This window comes from Pagrus pagrus (genome assembly GCF_965226575.1).
Source record: "Pagrus pagrus genome assembly, chromosome: 22".
Taxonomy (NCBI): domain Eukaryota; kingdom Metazoa; phylum Chordata; class Actinopteri; order Spariformes; family Sparidae; genus Pagrus; species Pagrus pagrus.
This window is the reverse complement of record NC_140204.1, coordinates 23,361,342-23,383,911: the sequence shown is the minus strand read 5'-3', so window position 1 is coordinate 23,383,911 and position 22,570 is coordinate 23,361,342. Positions and strand designations below refer to the sequence as shown.

General features: G+C 42.0%; 1 protein-coding gene across 3 annotated transcripts; it reads left to right on the top strand.

The window, feature by feature from the left end:
- Window positions 1-1,615: 1,615 nt before the first annotated feature.
- On the top strand, window positions 1,616-20,735 carry LOC311252133 (schwannomin-interacting protein 1). Of its 3 annotated transcripts, XM_084345009.1 has the most exons (8): window positions 1,616-1,697; window positions 2,209-2,503; window positions 5,012-5,271; window positions 7,564-7,688; window positions 11,455-11,572; window positions 11,727-11,852; window positions 17,435-17,552; window positions 17,731-20,735. In XM_084345009.1, exons 3-8 carry the CDS (start codon window positions 5,014-5,016, stop codon window positions 17,829-17,831), a joined length of 846 nt encoding a protein of 281 aa, XP_084201135.1. In that variant the 5' UTR covers window positions 1,616-1,697; window positions 2,209-2,503; window positions 5,012-5,013; the 3' UTR covers window positions 17,832-20,735. The 3 variants fall into 3 exon arrangements, with proteins under 3 accessions (XP_084201135.1, XP_084201136.1, XP_084201134.1); XM_084345010.1 differs by lacking the exon at window positions 1,616-1,697 and having other exon boundaries at window positions 2,153-2,340; XM_084345008.1 differs by lacking the exon at window positions 1,616-1,697 and having other exon boundaries at window positions 2,153-2,503.
- Window positions 20,736-22,570: the final 1,835 nt, after the last annotated feature.

The following is a 22,570-nucleotide window of genomic DNA, read 5'->3' as shown; positions in this document are numbered from 1 at the left end:
GTTAATCCCACCACCAAACTGGTAGTTTGAATATGAACTCAAGTTTCAATAAGCTGCATCTGTAAGGTCAATTTGAGCACATGCCTAACTGGTTAAATCTGAAGACTCACCTGCTATCAGTTTGTGGCATACTGTCAATAGATCCACCATGTCTAACTCAGTGGATTACTTGATTAATCGTAGATAATTATGCATTTGAATTCTGTGTGAAAGCAACCAAAAAAATGCAGGGTCCTGTTTAAAGCAAACAGATGACACTTTCACAGTGTAGGCCTACGGTCACGGTTTAGAGAGAAGGTGAGGACCCAAACGCAGAAACACTGGGGAGACAGGCAGGATAAGAAACTAAAGATAAGCTTTTAATGAAAAGCAACCAAACCATGTCATACAAAAATACAAAGTAGCAATCAAAAGCTAAGACAAAGTACCAATTAAGACAAGCAAAGTACTAGTAAGGAAAAACACAAGGAATAAAGCAGAAAAATAATGCTAGGAACAAAAACCAGAAAACATACCACGGGAGGAAGAGGGGACACTGGAGCACACAGGCTCAGCTGAAACACGGAAGAAACACAGGAGACAACAGAACCATCTGACAAAGACAAGAGGGAGCACAAAGACCACACACACACACTAACGATGAGGTGCAGGTGCAGTGAGACGGGGACAGGACAGGTGAGGGAAAGGAACGGAAAAACACTGGAAGGAGGGAAAACAGAGCAGGTGTGCACAGCCAGCAGGAGAACAGGAGGAAAAATGACACTATAGAAGGAAATAAAAAGCAAGACACGACACATGAGGGCAAAATACAAAATAAAACAGGAAACCATGAACACAACACCAGAATCATGACACCTAATGCCAGTCAAAAGTTTAATTTCAACAATTGTGCCAAAGCAAATAAGAAAGACGATCCGTGAAGCGACAACACAGAAGAAACTGCTTCCTCAAAATCACTGACACACTTAAGGTTTCAATTCAGCCAGTGTTAACAGATATTCACAACAATGGATGCAGACATGGCAGACTATGAGGGAGGGCAGCCTGCATCACCAGCAAAACTATGTTACAGTAGAAAATCAAGAACAGGAAACATACACAAAGAATTCAGGTGAAAACAAATACAGATCAAATGTAAGAAAAGCAAATGTAGGCCTACATAGGGAACGTAAATTTTACTGATATTTACTACAACAACAACAAAAACAAAAAAAGAAAAGAAACACAGAGGCACATAAACAGACGGGTCTCTGTTATCACATGAACAGACAGACTTTAAGGTTAGTCACAGTTTTCACAGGATCAACTTGGTGTCATGCCACTAGACTTCACTCCAGATGAAGAGAAACTTCCCACACTTTATTTTTAATATATTTCTTAGACACGTGTATAAATGACAGAATATCTTACTATATAACACTGAGCCGTGTTCACACCCACAGCAGACTAATGCCTCTGAGCTGTCTGTCTGTGGACCAGCCCGCCAACCGTTCCTCCTCCACACGGTTCAATCTGACTAAATAGAAGAAACGGCTGAAATAAGACACCTCCCTCCACCTCCACCTCCTCCACCTCCACCTCCCGCACCTCCACTGCGTCAACTTCACACAGCTAAGACATGGTGTGACCGGAAACACGCTGAGCTGGGTCAACTGGGTCGGACTCCGTGGTTTAGTAGACTAGATCATAATTTCCACGTAAGCAAAAAAAAAAAAAAAAGACCACTTTATTTTTGTCCCTTTTCCAAATCGAAAACTGGCAACCAGTCCGCGAATATAGGCTATATATATATAGTAGGCTCAAACTACTGCTGTATGTTACAGTCTGTATTACAGTACTGTGTGTTTCACAGGCTCGTCCTCTCCCTGTCTACAACCTAAACTAACACATCTCTCTCTGTTCGTCTCAAAAAATAACTCAATAAATTACTAGTCCAATAATAATAATCACCCGAGGTTCGACAAGAAGTAGCTAATAGTAGTAGAAAACAGGCCCCGGACCCAGATTAGCTTGTATAAATTCAGGAGTCGGTGAGCTGACAGCAGTCACATTATTCTGCTGTTAAGGTACTGTTAGCTAGCTGCAAGAAGGCCTTTATTTTGAAGGGAGCGACAGGAAGTGCCTGAGCTGAAGTTTCATTTGCCAACTTGTTCCTGTGCGAGAAATTCCTCAAGTTTTCGTCTTTTGTCTGTGTGTTTGGACCCGAAGTGAGAGGACACATGGCAGGAACACAGTGAAACAGATGAAACCAGCAGGGCACAGCTTTAAGTAAGAATGCAGACTCAGACGAGTGAGACCTGAACGGCTCCTGTGGATATATTCTGCGCTTCTTTGTGCTGGGTGAGTAAGAATACTGGGAGTGAACCTCCTGATGGAAAACAGAGGAAGGGGGAAGATAACCAGGAGGAGCTGAGGAAGGAGCTGAGCTAAATATGTGGCAAGTCTCACAACTATTTCTGTGACAACGAGAGCAGTAGAGCTGTGTTATACTTCGGTCAAAGTGGTAAGTCACGCTTTTATCCACCAAACACAGTTTGTTGTGAAACTTTGTCGTCTCTGTGGTCAGACAGGCCGGAGATTCACTCAGTTTTCAAATAGGCTAAACCCCCTCCCCCGCCTCCCCTACCTTTTAATAATATGTGTTCTCTGTGTTTTCTGTTTAACAAAAGTAGCTAAGTTCTCATATTTTAAACATTGTCTAAACACAAGCAAACATACAAGCACTTTATTTTAATTGAATATTGTAAAAAAAAAACTTTGTGATCAGTAAATATGAGCACATTAATAATGTGACAGCACAGTCAGCTCTCTGTACCTGAGATGTTACTGTAAGTGATCTGTGTTATAAACACCTCTTGGTAAGTACTGAGGTTTGTTTAAACCTTCATCATATCTTTTGTTACTTTTATTTCACTACATGAAGATCAATATGCTGTTTGAAAACAATCCCTAGTTTTATGCCTTTTAATGTTTTACAGTTACAGTCGAGACACAGACATTGGTTCTTTTGAGAAATAAATATGTTTAGAGAAACCAAGAAGGTGGTTGAACAACCCCTGCTGCTACTCTGAAGGTATGACTGGATTCTTTTGACCACCTGGATAAGGGCACAAGGGTGTGACTGTTTTGGTCACACATACACCCAAAAATCTGTAGAGTGCAACATTTTCATTGGTTGCACCACCTGAAATTTAGCATGCAGATTCAAAATGTATGTATCTGTGGATTACATTGTAAACGTTTATATCAATTAATGTAATACCATATTTAAAAAAAACATGTATCTGCATGTTTATGAATATTAACAATGATTTTATATCATAAGTTATGAATTGAAATTAAAATGTGCTATTGGGTGCACCTTAATTAAGCGCTGGTGAAAATGAAAAAGTTAGGCCCACCAGTCCAAGAAAGAAGAAATCAGCCCTGTGGATAACAAACATGATCATGTCTTCTGTGGTAAAACATATCGGTAATCTGTTTCCCGAGATGAGTATCCTACTCTTTTCTAATCCAAACAAAACACATATGGCAGCTAGAAATCAGAGGCTGCATTCACAAACATTCTGAGAATTATCTCAAAGAGCTCCTAGCTTAGCTAAAAAAATCTTGCAATGAGCCTTAGCTTAGGAGTGAAACTTCTTCTCTGAGCAAGGAAAAGACAGAAACTTTTATTTTAGTGAGGAGACATGCTTGACATCAGACATGTTGTAAAGCTGAATATATTTTGTGATGAATACCTCTGTTGAATAAATTATAAGTGATACTTAAAAAGAAGCCCACAAAATGTTAAACATAGGACAACACAGGCCTACATGTGCAGTAACCTGTTCACATTTTGATAGTTTCTACCATCCTGGTCATTTTGGAAGGCCCACTTAATCCATTTGATATTATTGTTTTTTTAAAGGAGTGCACCAGTAAGTATTTTTTGGCACTGAAATTATTTGTGTGATATGTGGTCACTCTGTTGACGGGATGTTGCTACAGAAATTACTTTTGCATTTTATTTTATTTTGTTTTATTTTTTACATTTTTACAGTTATCTATAAAATTACCTTACCATCTTAGTGTTGTGCTCACTTTAATTTTGGTGCCATTGCATTGGGTCCGGCAATATTTCTTCTTCCTCATTGTCTTTGCACCATTTTCTATATTAACCCTAACATTTCCTCCTCCCTACTCCTATCAGATTTGTTATCTCAGGCGCTCTCTCTTAGGGGCTAAGATGTTCGTGAATAACTTTTTTCTTTACCAGCATCTAGTCTTAATTTTAAGCAGACATTTTTAGAAAACACCATAGTTCTAATAATTTTTATCACTAGGAGTGACTCACAGTACTAGGAAGCTTTACGAATACAGCCCCAGGTATGATCAATCTGAGCTAAAGTTAGAGTTTTATTAGTTCTAATTGTCCATATTGATTGTTAGATTGTCATGTTATATTTTCATCAAAACGATGTGTGTGTGTGTATGCACGTATATTTTTCTTGTGTCATATGACAAGATAATAGTGATACAATAATCACTAATTGGGGGAACAGGTTAGAAATCCTTTTTTTATTATTACTTTATAGCAGAAAAAAAAAGTCATGTCCAGATTTTTGAATGTAGCAGTAATACATGAGCGGCACAAACAAGGACTAAGTTAAAGAAATAAAACTCTGCCAGATAAATACTAGAGCCTTTTGTATCTTTTTTATTTCACTAATGGCAGTCACATTTAAATGTTATCAGTTGAATAATTGTAGAATTCAAAGGTCCCCCAAGGTTGCTAAAAACCCAAAGTCCCAGAGCAAATACACAGATCATGACCTCAGTGTCTTTAATATTGGCTAAAGTCCTTATTTTAGACTGCCTGCTAACATCTAGTTTTCTTTTCATTCCTAATTCTAAATCATTACAGTCTTAAAATAATTCAACACTTCAAGCATCAGACAAATTATTTATAACCTCTCTGTCCCAGACACGTAAGATTTAAACCTTTATCCTGCCGCTGCCACCCCTGCAGAGATGGAGGGAGAGAAGGAGAGACAGAGGCAGCAGCGAGAGGAGAAAGAGAGTAACGAAGCAGAAGACAACACGAGGAGTGATGACGACACTGACAATGAAGAGGAGGAGGATGAAGGTTCTGAGAGTGCAGCGCTTGTGTGGCAGGAACGTTACGGCGAGGACAATCTGGGCCTTCCCATCATGCACTGGGAGGCACTGAGCCTGCGCATTGCTGAATTGGAGAAGCAAGAAGAGGAGAAGAAAGAGAAGAAGGCAAAGGTGGGTTCATAGTCTGGGAAAGGCGAGTATTATGTGAAGTCTTTGGCTGGGAACACTCAGTTTCTTTTGTGAGGACTGTATTACTGAGACAATGTATTACTGCATTTTAACTGTGTAGCAGTGTGAGGAGATATTGTATCTTTGAAAGATAGATCCTTGTGGAAGCATGTGTAAGGTGAATAACTTGGGTCCTAAGATGGAGCCTTGGGCTACTCCACAGGTGATGGGAGCAGGAGAAGAGGATTCAACTTTTGACAGAAAAAGTTAGTTAAGAGGCCGACCACTTAACACCCTTGATGCCACCTTGATGTTTGAGACAATTTGCAGAATAGAATCGTCAACTGTATCTAGCAAAGTTAGTGTGGCACGGAGACAAAATTGGTTGTTGGAGACTTGAAGAGGAGCTGACTCTGCTGTGAGGTGCACTGATATTTCTCCCTAGATAAACACAATAACTTAGAAATAGGCCGGAAATTATTTTTTACGACTGCATCAAGATTGGGTTTTTTAATAATAGTGTGTACTACACAGAAATAGCCATTATCTATACTACTGTTTAAGATGAGTGAAACTGTAGGACCTACAGTGTCGAACATGTCCTTTAGTAGTAATGTAAGAATAATATCCTATGGGCACATTGTCGACTTTGCGCATAAGACTATTGGTGTATAAGATCATCCTGATCAATGACGGGTGGGATGAGAGGGTGAAATACATCCTCAATGAGGAAAGTATTAATGACATTGCCTGCAGTGATCCTCCAGCAGCAGAAACCATATGTAGATCTCTACATTTACATGTGCATTTGTGCACGGACAGATGATAAACGTCTTGAGTGACTGTTTAAAACTCCTGACTCGTTTCCTTTCAGCTTTTGCTGATTAAATGTGCCACGATATTTGTGACAGTACATGACTGCGTTCATGGAAATGTTTAAAATAACTGAAAGCAGCCTGTCAAATCCTAAAATCAGAGTGTATGAACGGTGTGAACCCGCCTGTGTAGGAGCATCTAATGCATCCTTTAATTATCAGGAAACAGACTGCACCTTTGACTTCAGACCAGCTTTTTGTTGGCCTATGGCGCTGCCACTTTCCGCTGCCTCAAGACAGCAGTCCACCATCAGTGCACCTGACCACACTTTATTTTTAGACCAACACGCCCAGGAGCACACAGGTGGGCGCAGGTACATTTGCTATTCACACAACATGGGCGCTGGACGTGAAAATGACAACTGTGTTGATCTGAAACTAGCAATGACACTTGTGCTGCTGTGCACCGCTTTGAGCCAAGCATAAGATAGAGCCCAATGTCTTTAATATGAGTAAGGGATACGGGTTCAACCTTATTGAGGACAGCAGAGCAAGGAGGACAGAGGGGCTGTGGGCAGACGGAGGAATACGAAAAAAAAAAAAAGATTTGTTTTCTCAGTATAAAGCAACACTAACCTCAGCTTATCAAAGCCCCTTTAACATATGAACTCAAGACAATATCCAGAGAATTAGATTACACAACAGGAGATTGTCCTTTCAGACGTGTTCACACATGTAGAAAATACTCCGTACGGTTTGGGTGTGGGGCGGTGCCTGGGTAGGACGTTACAGACTTCTCCAAAATGATCACTGTTTTCACATGGATATCAATACTACATGTATTTGGACGTATCAGCAATATCTACGAAAGAGTGGAAAGTAATATACAGCCAAGCAGAGAAGCAGTACGGAGCAGCTACACTCAGTGCAGAAAGATCCCAAAGTAGAAAGAAACCTGCAGCATCTGTGTTCAGTGGCAATGTGAACAGGCCATATGAAAGTGTGAGAGATGGAGCAGGGAAATATTCTGGGAGGATTTTTTGCAGAACTTTGAAGTTTAAATGCCATGTCCCGGTCTTCGTTTGAGTATGTGTTACAGCTGATTAAACCAGCACTAACATGGAAGATTACATGTCTTCGACACGCCCTCTTGCTCACTCTGGACAACTGTCTGCTTTAATCACACATGGAGCTCACTCGGACTTAGGTCTAGGGAGCTGGCAGGGTAAAGTCTGGGGCAAATAATGCAGACATTTGTATTCACACATACAGCTGCTGCTCATATAGTAACTCTGGATAAATTGAGAGTGACGGTGCATGTGTGAAAGGGGCTAAATTCAGCAGGCTGTTACAATATAGTCATTTTAAAGAAGTTAGACAAGCACATAGCAATCACATCAATGAAAAATATATTTATATTACTGTCCCAATCTGCTGTGTCTGCGTATAACCTGTTTAACACAGGTGGTATGTTTTTCAGAGTGGAGTTTCTCTGGACCAAGTCAAAGCTCCAGTGAGCTGGGCCGAGGAGAGAGGGAGGAGAGCGGAGAGCTGGGAGGATGGAGACGACGCCTGCAACAGCCATGTGCTGGCACTCACCTCCCGGTATGTGTACACGCGCACACACACATGCGCGCGCACACACACACACACACACACAGCTCTCACTTCTTTAGAGACCGCTTTTACTCTAAGCATGGTGTCATGTGTGATGTTATTTGGATTTGGTGTGTATCATCTCTTAGCCTAACACAAACACAGATATGTGATTGTAGGGTTTGGTCATTGTAATAGAGAAAGAATACCAAGAAAACAAGTATTAATCTAGATTTGACTTGCCATCTTCAGAACTAACGGTCTTAAGAGAGAGAATGACTGGTTGCTTTATTTCACACAATGTAGGTAAAATTTGTGTCTGGGGGGAGAAAAGGGTGATTCCGAAGAATCGAGGAAGAAAATATTAAAAAGACAAAAAGTCAACATGTTTAAGTATAACTAGTCTCAATTTTCCCAAATTTTCATTGCTAATGTATTTACACAGGACAGGACATAACAGCTTAGATTAAGGACAACAAAGCTGCAGGTTAGCTTAACTGGTGACTCTGAATGGCCAGTAGGTGAAATTGTGACCAACTGGTTGTCTGTCTTTATGTGTCAGTTCTGTTGTAGACAGGTGACCAGTCCAGAATAACTCCTCCAGCTCCCGATACCCTGCAAAGGATAAGCAGGATGATGGAAACAGTATTCTGAAGGGGGAAATTTGCTGGTTATAGCTCTCCCTTAGGGCGCACTCACACTTGGCGCACTTGCTCCATACTGTGCTGAAGCACGATTGTCCCTCCTTCCCAGTCCTCTGCTGGCCTGCACTCACATTGCTCCGACCTAACCGGGCCTGAGCACGGTTTCCTCTTGTACAAACGTCATCACGTCGTAGTGCGGTCGCAGCACAACGGAGAACAACACAGAGAACATGACTTTACTGACTTTGTCGTGGCTTATTTTGTGTGGTTTTGGTCACAGACGGCTCTCACATTTCTGGAATTGTTGATTATGCAAGGCAGCATAATACACATGATTATATTTCATGTCCACGTTACGCGCCCGTGCTTGTGCTCGTGCATGAGCAACCATACCGTGCCGAAGCACACCTCCTTCAACCCTGCCAGGGCCAAGGAAGTGTACTGTGCTTGAGCTCACACTAGTCAATCAAACTGGACTTTGGGGGTCAAACGTGCTTTGGCATGGTACGGATGGCCTAGTGTGAGTGCACCCTCAGTAACATTTGAAATTTACTTTACTTTTACTTTAGTGAAGTATCTGCAGCCTGTATCAGCTGTCTATAAGTTCAAGCACAGCCTAGTTTGAGTAAAGTGAGTGAGTTACTCTAACTGCTGATCTGTTACTAGGGTTTTGTTATATCATATTTTTCACAATAATAGTGGTACAATATAATAAAATTTGACTTGTTGAAGGGTGACGTAATCATGTCGTTCCATAACACACAGCAACAAGCATGGATGAAAGCGAAAGTAACATTGCTACCCGCTCCATGGTGGATGGAGTCAGTTCCCAAGGGGGAGAGACTTCAGTAGTGTGGAAGTGGTTTGATTACCAAAGATTGAGTCATCAAAAAAATGACCATATAGGTTGAAACAAAAGCAGCTTATTATGACCCATATTTACATATGTTGTTAGGTGGGGATCTTTAGTGACTGTACTAATTACTACAGCAGCGAAGGAAGTGAGGAGAAGTAGTACAAAGAGTGAAAAGACCATATAGGGAGGAGGTTGGGGATGGGTGGTCGAGACGGGTCAAACAAGCACAAGCTTTCATTTAGGAGACAGCTGTTCATGTCCAGTGTGAAACCAAAGGTCAACGGTGTGTTATTTTAACTATGTAGCTATGTTACGTCATGTACATAACGCAACGTACATAAATAAGTGCAGTCAACGTATATACAGTAAATATATATACATATAGATGTAATTCTCCCTGCACAATGCATTTGCCAATTATTTTACTGTGACATGTTGCAAAATAGAAAGGAGAATGATTTTATTTATTTTTTTCAGGACAAAGTCATCTTGGAGTCCTTTCATTTCTCCAGCTTAATGTGCCAGGAACCCAAAATGACATAAGAACCTATAAAATGTTCAAATCTTTACTAATACTCACTCATAATATTATTACAGAACAGTTCTGGGTTATAACGAATATACTATTTATATTTATATACAAACGCAGCAGGAATAACACTGTCATAGTCTGTGTACATGTTAAGTAATATTAGTCAACTCATTTTTTGGCCTTTTTCATTGAAATTCTATGTATGCTTGTAAATCACTGAAATTATTATTAATAATAAAGCCTTTCAACATGTTTTCTCTACATGATATTATATTAATAAAGTAAATTTACTCTTAATAAAACATGTTCACCAATGAATAGACAGACTCAATAGGGTTAAATCAGTGAGGTGTGGCTGTGCTTCGGCTCCAGTCTTGAAGACCTGCTATAAGTTTTGAAAGCTACCAGATGTCACTGTGCTGTGTTCAAATCTAATAACGCTTCATCCAGCCATCACTACAATTAAGTCACGTCTTGGTCTAAAGCTGCCACTTCACTACAATCAGAACTTATTTCTTGTCACAGGCAAAACAGCAGCTGGGACCAAACACGTACAGGACTTTATTCATTGTGTACAGGCCTCCAGTAGGGGTGTCGCAATATTGCGATATTCACAATAACCGTGATATTAAAAAATTAAATATTGATATTATGTCAATAATAAACATATGATAATATTAAAGATAGTTGATAATAATTGTTCTTTTTCTACCTTTTTTTTGTCTTTTTTTTTCTACAATTATAGTTAGTTCTCCCTACACTTGTATTTTGAGGGATTGTTCAGATTTTTATAGATGACTCTGTTAGTTGCTGTTATTTTGTGTGGGCTAACCAGAGCCTCCAGTATACACTTTTGTACCATTGTTTGACTAGACTATCTAGATTTATAAAGATCAACACATCATTGGTTTTATGACCTGACAACTATTATTTGCATTTTCATATTCTTCTTTAAAGGTGCACTATGTAGTTTTGGAGAATTTTAGTATTTACAATAAAAATATTCATTTGTAATTTGTAATTATACAAACTTTGAAATATATATATATATATTTTTCATAAGTGAATAAACAAGCTGCTCTCGGAGTGGAATAAAGTTCCCAGAACACTGTTTGAAGCTAGACAGGTGGCAGGGTCTGCCACATACAATCAGAGTAAAACAGTATAAATTGTGTTGTCCTTTTAAGGTCAGTTTGTTTGTCCAGTTTATTCAGTCACAAAAATGAAGATAGTTGATTTAGTTTGTGTAGGCAGAAATCAGTCAATGAAGATCCTTCTCTTTTGATTAAAATGTCTTCCCCAAAACTACTGGGTGCACCTTTTTAAAAGGGAGGGGTGTTTTACAACAACTGCTTGAGTTTAACCTGGTGGCTTTTTGCAGGTTAGGGTTAGATAAGTTCAAATAGTATATTGCCAAAAATAAAGATTCCAGAGTTCAACAAAAAACACCACCCTTCAGTGATTCAACAATAAACAACAAAAATAGAATTTGGTCTGTCACAAAGTTCTTTTTCTCAAATCTGTCCTGAGTAAACCCTCTTCATATACCAAAGGATCTCTGAAAAAGACAATAAACCCAACATCTCAGATACTGTTGGTGTTTTTTCCAGTCAGGTCTTCCAGTCTTCATGCACACAGGAACAGACACAGTGTCTGGAAGTGCAGCTGCAGGCTTATGGTGAGCTAGCTGTGTCGTTTTGGACTGCTGGTTTCTTCTTTTGAAGTATGTCATGTATCTTCTAGCCTGCAGACACAGATGAATCTTCAGCTCTGCTTCATCAACAACAGTGAAAGTGAGGAGGAGGAAGAGGAGGAGAAGAAGAAGGGAGAGATCAGCAAGAAGGAAAGCAGCAACACACGAGTAAGTACCCCTAACACAAGCTGAGTTAACTCTAAAAGGAAGTAGAGGAGAGTATAAGAAATATCTACAGTGCCACAGCCTTGTCCTGTTATTATAATGTACAGTATATCTTCTCCATGTTCTTCCACACTGTTGTCAATCACTGCTGATGAAGAGAGGGACTGTTCAGGTCCATAAGAATCCTCAGTCTCCTGCCAAGCCGGAGAAACCAAAATCCAGAGGCTTCAGGAACACTTTGAGGAACCTACGAGACAGACTGAGAACAGACCACAAAACTCTGGTGAGGGTCAACTATCTAATCCTACTACAGTGACTTTTACTCCAAAATATAGTTTATCACAGCTCTCTTCTCTTCTCTTCGTCTCTCCTCGTCTCTCCTCGTCTCTCCTCGCCTCTCCTCTCCTCTCCTCTCGAGCGTGAGTGGTTGGTGGTGGTGGTGGAAGTGCGAGTGGCGCGGAGTTTTGAATGGTTTTCTGTCCTGATTTTTCGGATTTCACTTGGTTTTCTACTTTCCTCTATGTACATGATTTGGTAAGTTGTTTTTCTTTATAACTTGAGTGTTTAAGGAGTAATTGGAGGTTTGTCAGGTGTTTTTGGAGGAATGGCGTCCTCTGAGACGCCTCCTCCGTCAATCCGGCACGGAGTGAGGATAGTCCCACCGGATAATAATGTTTCTGTGGAGGAACTCTGGTGGCGGTCGGGAGCAGGTAGGACACGAGAAACTCATTTTTGCCTCACGAATGAACAAGGCAGTGGTCGTGTTTCTAAAAGAGGAGCCTCTTGTTCATTCTCTGATTGGGAGTGGAGTGTTCATAATGGAAATGTTTGTACTGGTGTCCCCGCTGTCGGTCCCATCCACCCAGATCACCGTCTCAGGTGTTCCACCATTCATCCAAAACGAGCTGCTGGAGAAGGAGCTCAGCAGGTTTGGGAAGTTTGCCAGCGCATTTAAAACTGTCAGTTTGGGATGTAGAGATCCCAAACTGAAGCATGTGCAGTTACTGAGGCGACAAGTGTTCATATTTTTGGACGCGTCTGATCAAACCTTATACGTGTCCTTCAGAGTAAAGCATGGTGACAGCTCATATATGGTTTATGCGAGCGACGGACACATGAAGTGCTTTGAGTGTGGTGATGTGGGGCACAAACGCTTTGCGTGTCCGCACAAGCAGCAGGCTGCAAGGGCTGACGGTGCACCGGAGGGCGGTGTGGGGGCGCCGGGAGTGGCTGGCACCACGGCACCGGCCGCGGTTTGCTCCTGCTGTGGCATCCAGTGCCGAGTTGGACGCGGAGAATGTAGAAAATAATGTAGATGAAGAGGAACAGGGGAACAACGTGTCAGTGGCTGCAGACTTGAGTAACTCTCAGTCTGAGGCTTCTGCAGAAAGCACACAGGTGGCAGGTAGTGTTGAAGCTGCAGGCAGTGAAGGGCAGGATGCAGAGAGCAGCCAGGTCTCAGTGGAAGGAGAGGAGATGGAGGATGACTCTGAGTCAGACTCTGTGTCCATCAGTGATACCTCCAACAGAAACACTGACACTTACTCAGTAGAAGAGATTAACCACTTTCTAGATGTCATATATAAAAGATCAATTAAAGTGACTACTTCAGTGACACCGATACATTTATTAGATCTGTCAGTGTACTGAAGAGACTGGTTGGGTTCGACATACTGGACAAAAAGAAACGCTTCTGTCTCAAGAAGCACATCACAACATTAAGAAAAGAAGCAAAAAGTAAGACTGTAAAAACAACAAGGAAGTAAATGATCATGTCTCACATGGGTTTTTCCTTTCTTTACTACTCTTTACTTGTGTTATCTTGTCTGTTTTTCCTTTTTCATTTTTCCATGCAGAGCCTCAAAATAGGTTCCTTAAACATTAATGGTGGGAGAGACAAGAATAAAAGAGCGTCGATTTCTGAGGTCTCAACCCTAAAAAGGGCTGATGTGCTGCTCTTAAAAGAGACGCGCACTATCCCATCTGATGAGGCAGATTGGGGCTTATGGTGGGGGGGCTCGTGTTTCCTCAGCCATGGAACAAACGTTAGTGCAGGGGTAGCAGTTTTGTTCAAATCAACTGTAAATGCAACCATTTTGTCTACTACAGAAAACCTAAAAGGTTGTTTACAAATTGTCAGGGCTGAAATTAATAATTCAGCTTTCTGTTTTGTAAACATATATGCACCAAATCAGGGAACAGAGCGACTTGCTTTTCTTCTCTTTATTAAAAACGGAGTTAATTAAGTACCATCAGGACCAACTTGTCATTGGTGGTGACTTTAATTGCACCACAGACTTCATAATGGACAGGACAGGTGTGGAACCACACCCACAGTCATCACAGAGTCTCAACAGCATCATCACACAACTGGATCTTCTAGACACATGGAGGGTAAAAAACCCACAGGCCAGACAATACACATGGGTGAGGGTCAACAACAACAGTGTTAGTGCAGCTAGGCTAGACAGGATATACATTTCTCAAAATCTTACTTCTAGATTATCGCATAGCAGCATCAGTCCAGTTGGCTTCACTGACCACCACCTTGTGTGTAGTAATTTGGTCATTTTGCCAGGTGAACAAGTTAAATCGCACTGGTTTTTTAACAACAAGCTCCTACAGGATAACTCAACCAGAGCTTTGTGCAATTTTGGCAACTCTGGAAAACAAAAAAATCAGATTTTAGCTCTTTGAAGATGTGGTGGGAGGTTGGAAAGGCACAAATCCGTGTTTTTTGCCAACAGTACACCTCCCATTCCACAAACACAATCAAGGCGGTGGTCAGGGAACTTGAAGCCAGCATCCAAGAAATAGAGGAGGGCTTGCACGGCGACACGAGTCCAACTACAGGTCAGCTCCTAAAACAAAAAAAGATGGCACTGAGCTCCTTCCTGCAGGAGAGAGTGAAGGGGGCTCTCGTCAGGTCTTGCTACCTGAAGTTAAAGGACATGGATGCCCCGAGATCTTTTTTCTTTGACTTGGAGAGATCTGTGGCGCAGAGGAAGCAAATGACCTGCCTTGAACTCCCTGGAGGCAAAGTGACCACCGATCCAGAGGAGATGAGGAGCCATGCTTCAGACTTTTACACCAGTCTGTTTGGGAGAGAGAGCTGCAGCATGGATTCCTGCAGGAAGCTTCTGGAGGGGCTTCCTCAGCTCAGCCAAGAGGAAAAAGCAACTCTGGATGGTGAGCTGACGCTGGAGGATATGACGACTGCTGTCAACCAGATAGCGACAGGACGGGCACCAGGAATCGATGGCCTCTCTGCAGATTTCTTCCAACGATTCTGGAACATCCTTGGTCCTGATCTGCATTGGGTTTTTATCTGAAAGCTTTAAAACTGGAACTCTTCCTGTCTCCTGCCAAAGAGCAGTGCTTTCTTTGTTGGCCAAAAAAGGTGACTTGGGGCTGCTCAAGAACTGGAAACCAGTAGCTCTCCTCTGCACAGACTATAAGGTGCTCTCTAGAGCATTATCGAACAGACTGAAGGGTTTTTTGGATCTAATTGTACACAGTAATCAGACCTATTGTGTTCCTGACAGGACAATAATGGACAATATTTTTCTTGTTAGGGATGTGATTGATGTTTGTAATTCATATAATGTTAATTTGGGTATTGTTTCTTTGGACCAGGAGAAAGCTTTTGATAGGGTGGATCACTCGTTTTTGTTTTCTGCACTTAGGGCTTTTGGTATTGGTGATGGTTTTCTGGAGTGGGTTGGTTTATTGTACAGGGGTGCACAGTGTATGGTAAAGATGGGGGCAGGTCTTGGTCATCCTCCTCCCATTGTTTCTGCTTATGCAGACGACATAAACGTCTTTGTCACCAGCCGGGAGGATGTACAACATTTGAGGGAAACCCTGGACCTGTTTCAAAACGCTTCATCTGCCCGGGTAAACTGGTCTAAGAGCGAGGCGTTGGAGAGATCAGGTAGCTCCCACTTTGCCTGGTGGACTTGAGTGGGGTAGGGAAGGTCTGAAGGTTCTGGGGGTTTATGTTGGGACAAAGAACTTTGAAAAAAAGAACTGGGAGGGAGTGAAGGAGAAAGTGTGTGCCCGGTTGTCTAAATGGAAATGGTTGCTACCCCAGCTGTCGTATAGGGGAAGAGTTCTGGTTGCCAATGGCTTGGTCGGTTCGACTCTTTGGCACAAACTCATGGCTCTGACCCCACCGATAAGCCTGGTGGACGAAATCAAACGTGCCATCCTGGACTCCTGGTCTGGGAAGCACTGGTTGCGGGCACGACCCTCTATCTGCCTGTGGCCGAAGGAGGACAGGGCCTCATCAACATCAGGGCAAAAGTTGCGTCCTTCAGACTTCGGACTGCTCAGAAATTTCTTTACAACTGCAGCCCAAGCTGGTATGCCACAGCTCGCCTGCTGCTGAGGAGAGCTGGACATCTGGGCTACAACAAGCAACTTTTTCTGTTGCAGCTAGAGGACGTCGACATCAGCGGACTAACACCCTTCTACACCTCTTTTCTGCAGGCTTGGCAGGTTTTTTAGATCGAGCACAACAAGAAGGAGACTCGGGGCATGTGGTTGTTTGAGGAACCCTTGTTCTTCAGCGACCTGCTAAAGAGTCAGACGTTGCAATCTGCCAGCCTGCGAGCCAAACTCAGAGCGGCCAGCTGCATCAAACTGGGTCATCTCATGAAGATGACGGCAACATCTGTTGACGCGCTGAGGGACAGCAGCAACATCACCTCCAGCAGGATAAATGACAGAGTGTTGGAGGAAGTCTGTGCCGCCCTGCCACCATCTCTGAGAACTTTTGTGGAAGACCGTCTGAACCTTGAACAGTGGAGTGAGGAGGAGGGTGAATATGTGTTTCCTTCTGTGTCCATCTGTGGCTCTGGGGGAATGGCAGCAGGGAGGAGGACAGTTGCTGTCTTTTGAAACTCCTCGACTGGACAAGTTTCAGGACGCAGGAACAAAAGACCTTTACCAGGCCTGTGTGACGGTTCTCAACCTGTGCACCTTGGCAGGAGTGAGGGAGTCGAAGTGGGCCGAGTTTTTGGGTCCAGACTTTTCCCCGAAAGGCAGTTGGCAGTCTCTGTACAAGCTGCCTGTTGAAAAGCAGACAGCAGACCTCCAGTGGGGGATTGTACATGGGGCTATAGCTACAAACAGATACAGAGCACACCTTGATCCTGAGCTGAGGGAGGGGTGTGGGTTCTGCACACAAACAGAAACACTTGCGCATTTGTTTGTTGAGTGTCCTCGACTTGCTGAAATGTTCCTTTGTTTAAAAAGGTGGTTTGAGGGACTGGGGGAGGTTTTCAGTTTTGTTTTGTTTATCTTTGGCCCAAAGTATTGTGCAAAAAGAAAGACTGTGCACACCCTGGTGAACTTTCTGAGCGCATCTGCTAAATTAGCCATCTGGCTGACTCGCAGGAACCTCGCTCAGGGCGTCGGCAGTGTGGAGCTGCTGCTGGTCTTGAAGGGATTGGTGAAGGCCCGACTGCATGTTGAACATGCTTATTTTAAAATGGTGGACAATACTCTGGCTTTCAGTCAGACATGGGCTGTGGGCAGAGTTCTCTGCTCTGTGGGGGGTGGGGGGGAATTAATTATTTATTTCTAAAACATTTCTGTTGTAGCCTCAAATGATGAGGTGACAGTGATATGTTTCTCCTGAAAACAGTAAATAAAGGGACTTTGAAAACCAAAACCTCTCCTCTCCTCTCCGCTCCCCTCCTCTCCCTTCCTCTCCTCTCCTCTCCGCTCCCCTCCTCTCCCTTCCTCTCCTCTCCTCTCCTCTCCTCTCCTCTCCTCTCCTCTCCGCTCCCCTCCTCTCCCTTCCTCTCCTCTCCTCTCCTCTCCTCTCCTCTCCTCTCCTCTCCTCTCCTCTCCTCTCAGACTGCAGCTTGTAGTGATCCTGTCGTCCAGAGAAGACATCTGGAGCGCAGTGATTTACAGAACTTCAGTATTAAGGACCTGAATGCTCTTTCCACTTCTCTAAGCAAGACCATACAAGGTACTCATTTACACACAGTAATTATTATGTAAATTGTTATTCAGTAAACACTCTGAGCTGCAATCCTAATCAGCATGTAAAAAAATGTGAATGTTGTTCTTCCTCAGCTGCACCCCTGTCTTTTGTGCCGATTTTCAATTTAAAACTGCATTTTGACCTTTTCATCTGTCCACATCAGACCTGAGCTCGGAGCTAGTGGGTCGCCTCCAGGTTCGAGACCAGCTGAGGACAGAGCAGGATGCCATGCTGCTGGAGGTGCAGGATCTGACATCACTTTGAACCTGCCATTGCTTCCGTCTGAACTTCACCCGTCGAGTTCGGTGGGGTCATGTCACACAAACATTTGAAGTGTTGTGAGTCAGATCGTCCTCCACAAACATCTCAGTCAGTCCCTCCCACTGTTGGTCTGACCAGCCAATCACTGTGAAGAGTGTCACTCCAGTACTTGGACTTTCAGTTGTATAGTATTTTTTTTTATGTTGTTGTCTGTGTTGTATATTTATAAGGGAAACTGTCTCACCAAAAGTCAGTGTCCACCAGCAGCTGTTTTAAACTGGCATAAAACAGAACCAGCTTTGTCAAGCAGGCACAGTCCCAGTGTCAGAGTCATATGGTACCCACAGCTACTCCCACAGCTACCCACAGCTACTGATCTGGACACAATAATCAGTGGATGGTGGCCTCAATGGAATATCTTTTGGGAAATGTGCTCTTTTGCCTTCTCACTCTTCATCAGATCAGATGATCTGTACATCTCCACCTTGTCCACAGCAAATAAGGGTGTGGGCCATGCTAACCTCAGCTTAGCGCCAAGACTGGAAACAAGAATTCCCACCATTTCACTCCATCCTAAAAGCCACTCCACTGGGTCCAAACCAAAAGTCAGATGCAAAAAAGTAAAGAATTTGGTTGAATATATTTTGCACATCAAGTCCAAGTCAAAATTGTACAGTTGTACACTGTTTTGTATTTCATTTTCTTCTTATACATCTGATCAGCAACAGAGTCTCAAAGCTTCAGCAGTGCAGATGATATTTGAGTGGTTCATAAAGGAAAATGTAAGCCACAAATAAAAATTTAGTCATTATCTACTCACTCCCATGCCAGTGGAAACTTGGGTAAAGTTTCATGGTCCACAAAGCATTTTTGGAGCGTCACAGCAAAACAGCATTGCAGCATTCTTCTACACAACTGAAGTAGCTGGAGACTTGTTTTTAAGCATAACAACTGAAATAAACATAAAATGGCCCCGTACAGCTAGTTGATCGCAATCCATGTCTCTGGAAGCCCTGAGATCCCAGATTGATTTGAAAAGACAGAATTTTTATTTTTGGACTCACTGTTTTTTCTTTAACAAAAGAAAAATATTTTTTGGGGTTCAGCCAATCTTAATGAAGTGAGGAGATGTTAGTGAATTTAAGGTTAGATCATATTTTTTTGTTTACAGAGCCTTTCAGTCTGTGTGAGTGAAAAGAAGATGTTTTCCTTCTTGTCACTCACATCTAACCACCGGGATTTGTTGTTGCAGGTTCCTCAGCCAGTGCTGATGACTCGCACAAGAAAAAGAAATGTGAAGTGTAGAATGTGGATAATGAAATTTATGAAGACAGAGCAGTTCTTAAATAACTAATACAGAATGCATAGAAACTAAAATATTGAACTACCTTATTTGAATACTAATATGTCTTACTCAGCTCAAATTTTGTGTGTAAATATCTTTACTCACACCAATTAATTGTGAACTGTAGATGTCTGGATGGTTGAGCAGATACAATACAATTTTTTACAGAGCTTAGGCTAGAATTTTGCCACTGTTTCTAGTTTATATTAAGTACGGCTGTGCAATATGTATACGATATATATCGTTATCGTGATATGAGACTGAAAAGTGTCTGAGAATTTGGATATCGTTATATAGTGATATGACATAAGTGTTGCATTACAGGACGGTGTTGCAATTTTCTGAACTTACCAGACTGTTCTACTTGTTCTAATACATGTCTTTACCCACTTAGATATTATATCCACATTACTGATGATATTTTATCATAAATCCTTTTGTGTCAATGTTTTGTGAAAGTACCAATAGTCACCCCTACAATATTGTTGCGTTATCGAGGTATTTGGTCAAAAATATTGTGATTTGAGGCTTAATCCAAGCATTGATGAGGTGCTTTTGAGGATATTTCAAAATATCAAGATGTATATCATGTATTGCGTTGCAGCCTAAAAATATCATGATATTATTTTAAGGCCTAATGCTAAGGCAAAAGAGATTGATCAGACCATTAAAATCAGTGGACTGCTATAGACACTAATACTGATCACATTTGAGGGTTTGGCAAGCTAACATGCACATTTCAGAGTGTTCATGGAAAGGATTCATCCAGTGTTGATGAAAGTTGGCTTCATTTCAGCCTCTCTACCTTAAAGTACCCTGTGGACTTTTTGACCACTGGTATGCCATAGAGCAATATTTTGTCCAGAAGAAAATTAGGGCCACTGAAAAAAATCTTTTTTCTCAGATTTGAGTTAAAACTTTCTTTTTCTTTTTTTTTTACACTGATGGTTTCACAGTACTCCACTGATTGGCAGTTAGTGGCAGTTAGATGCCAAGAATCCTCCCAATGAACCAACAAAGGCAAAGAAGAGAACACTGCTACCTTGTAAACCAAGTCATTTTCCAAATGTTTTAGGAGGAAGGAAGTCCATTCAGCATTAGTCTTAGACCATAAAGTGTGTTTTGGATTGTAGCAACACAGAAACCCAGTTTGTTAACTAAAAATCTCCACATGGTGCTTTTTTAAGAATGAGAATAAGATGTGCGCAGTATTATCCAGATGATACAGTGAAACAAGAAAGTGGCTAGTTTCAACACTGGAGGAATTCTAACATGTTGTATATGTTGTTGCGTTTAGCATCTCTTCTATAGGTTTAAACTGCAATATTAAAGGGATTTCTGATCAGAAAGTGTTAATTCTATCAATTGAGCAATCTGTCTTTGTTTTCTACTTTGTTTCAGTTGTAGTTATGGTCTATGATCTCCCCGGAAAACAGTTCATGCATGTGTTTATGTAGGTGATTTCAATATCTCAACCAAGTGCTTTTGTTTTATGTGTTTTGATTAGAAACCAGGACGAGACAAAAGCAATACATAAAGGGGAAATTAAACGGTAGAACAAGGTGGTGTTGTGTGTAGTGTTTATAAGATGTTGCCGTGTTTGTATGCGTCTCTGTGGGTTGGGGTAGTATACTGTATATACAGTGGAGTAGGGGTGCGATTCAGAGAGTGAATGAAACTCGGAAATCAGTAAGCACATCCAGTTCGCTTGTCTCAAAGTCTTAGAGTTTTTTTATTGGTTTTCAGTTAAATGTCTAAAATAAGGTGTGTGGCTACCACAGGCTTAAGATATTTACATGTTTTGTTCTAGGACATAAAATACATCATTAGATGTTCCTCAATTTAATTGTAAGGCTCTTATGTGTCTTAAAAATGGCGGTTGCTAGCAAGTGTCTAAATGAGACTGCAGAGGTTGTCGGGGACATTAAACGCCATCATGCCAAACACGGAGACTCATCTACTCACTAGTCTGTCTTTACGGGTTGACTAAAGTTGCAAACTATTCTAATGCTAACTTTAAAACGTATAGATATGAAAATGTTTATAGTAATTGTGTAGTAAGAAGCATAGTGGTGGTGACGTTTAAGTCATGCAACTGCAGTGTAGTCTGTTTATAGCCTAACATTAGCTTTTTACTCATAGCCATTTATTTCCGCTTTTTAAATCACAAAAGTGGTGTTCATCTGTGTGAGTATCATAAACTAGGGTTTGTCAGAGATTATTTTCAGTGATGTTCCAAAATCCAATTCAATAATCCCATAGGTTTTTGTTGAGGGGAACCAGGGCGATGCTTACTTCCGGGTTAGCCTACAAATATAAATCATCCCTACAACACTCTATTGGCAGAGGCTGAAGCGTGAAGCCCCGCCTACAGGACCGTACACTGCTGGTCGGACCAATCAGACGCCATCCTACAGGACTGTTTTGAACGTGTGGACTGGGAGGTGTTCAGGGCTGCAGGAAATTACAGTGATTACACAAACACAGTCACCAGCTTCATTAAGAAATGCACAGAGCACGTGGTCCCAAAAAAACACAAACAATGCCTAACCAGAAGCCATGGATCAACAGTGACGTCCGTGCTCTACATACATGGACAGCTGTCTTTACCTTAGACTCACCAAAGGGATGGGGATGGGGTCCAAGGTTGCCTCCAATAACCCAAGCCACTTATAGCAAGGACTTCAAACCATTACAGACTTCAAGAACAAAAAGCAACAGATCCCAAACACAGCACACACCCTACCAGATGAACTCACCTCCGTGAAAAGTTTGACCTTTCTGCCAGACCCCCTGACATATTTAACCTGCCTCTCCCTCCAGCTGGTCCCTACCAGCTTCAAATCCACCACCATCATCCCCAAACAGCAGAAAGTAGTCAGTCTCAATGACTGGGACCCATAGCCCTCACCCCAATAGCCAGCAAATGCGTTGAGAGGCTGATTAAATCCTTCATCTGCACTAGGCTCCCTTCTACCCTGGACCCCCAGCAATTTGCATACCGCACTCACTAATGGGGGCATAGAGGACACCATCGCCCATGCCCTTCAAACCGCCCTCCCCCACCTGGAAGGAAGAGACACAATAAAACTGGAATATTCAAGTATGGGCAGTTTGCCTCCTCTGGACTTGGACACCTGCACATAATTGACTCCACCCTGACCAAGAGGAAGTATCACTCCATTGTTCAGAGACATGCTCCAGCCTCTGGTTTGATCTTTGTGGAGAAGGATTCACACTGCAGCAGGATTATGAGCCCAAACACCTCAAAGCTTTGTAAGAACTACCTACATGCTGGGATAACATGAGCCATCAGGTTAACACAAACTTGTGGAGTCCATGCCAGCTCAGTTCATGCTGTCATTAAAGAAAAATGGAGAAAATATCTTATTTCCTT

Excerpts from the sequence above, each read along its gene's own strand:
- LOC311252133 (XM_084345009.1), top strand. The coding sequence starts at position 5,014 with ATGGAGGGAGAGAAGGAGAGACAGAGGCAGCAGCGAGAGGAGAAAGAG. Across the intron at positions 7,689-11,454 it reads GTGCTGGCACTCACCTCCCG|CCTGCAGACACAGATGAATC; the intron begins GTATGTGTACAC and ends TGTATCTTCTAG. Across the intron at positions 11,573-11,726 it reads AGGAAAGCAGCAACACACGA|AGAGGGACTGTTCAGGTCCA; the intron begins GTAAGTACCCCT and ends CTGCTGATGAAG.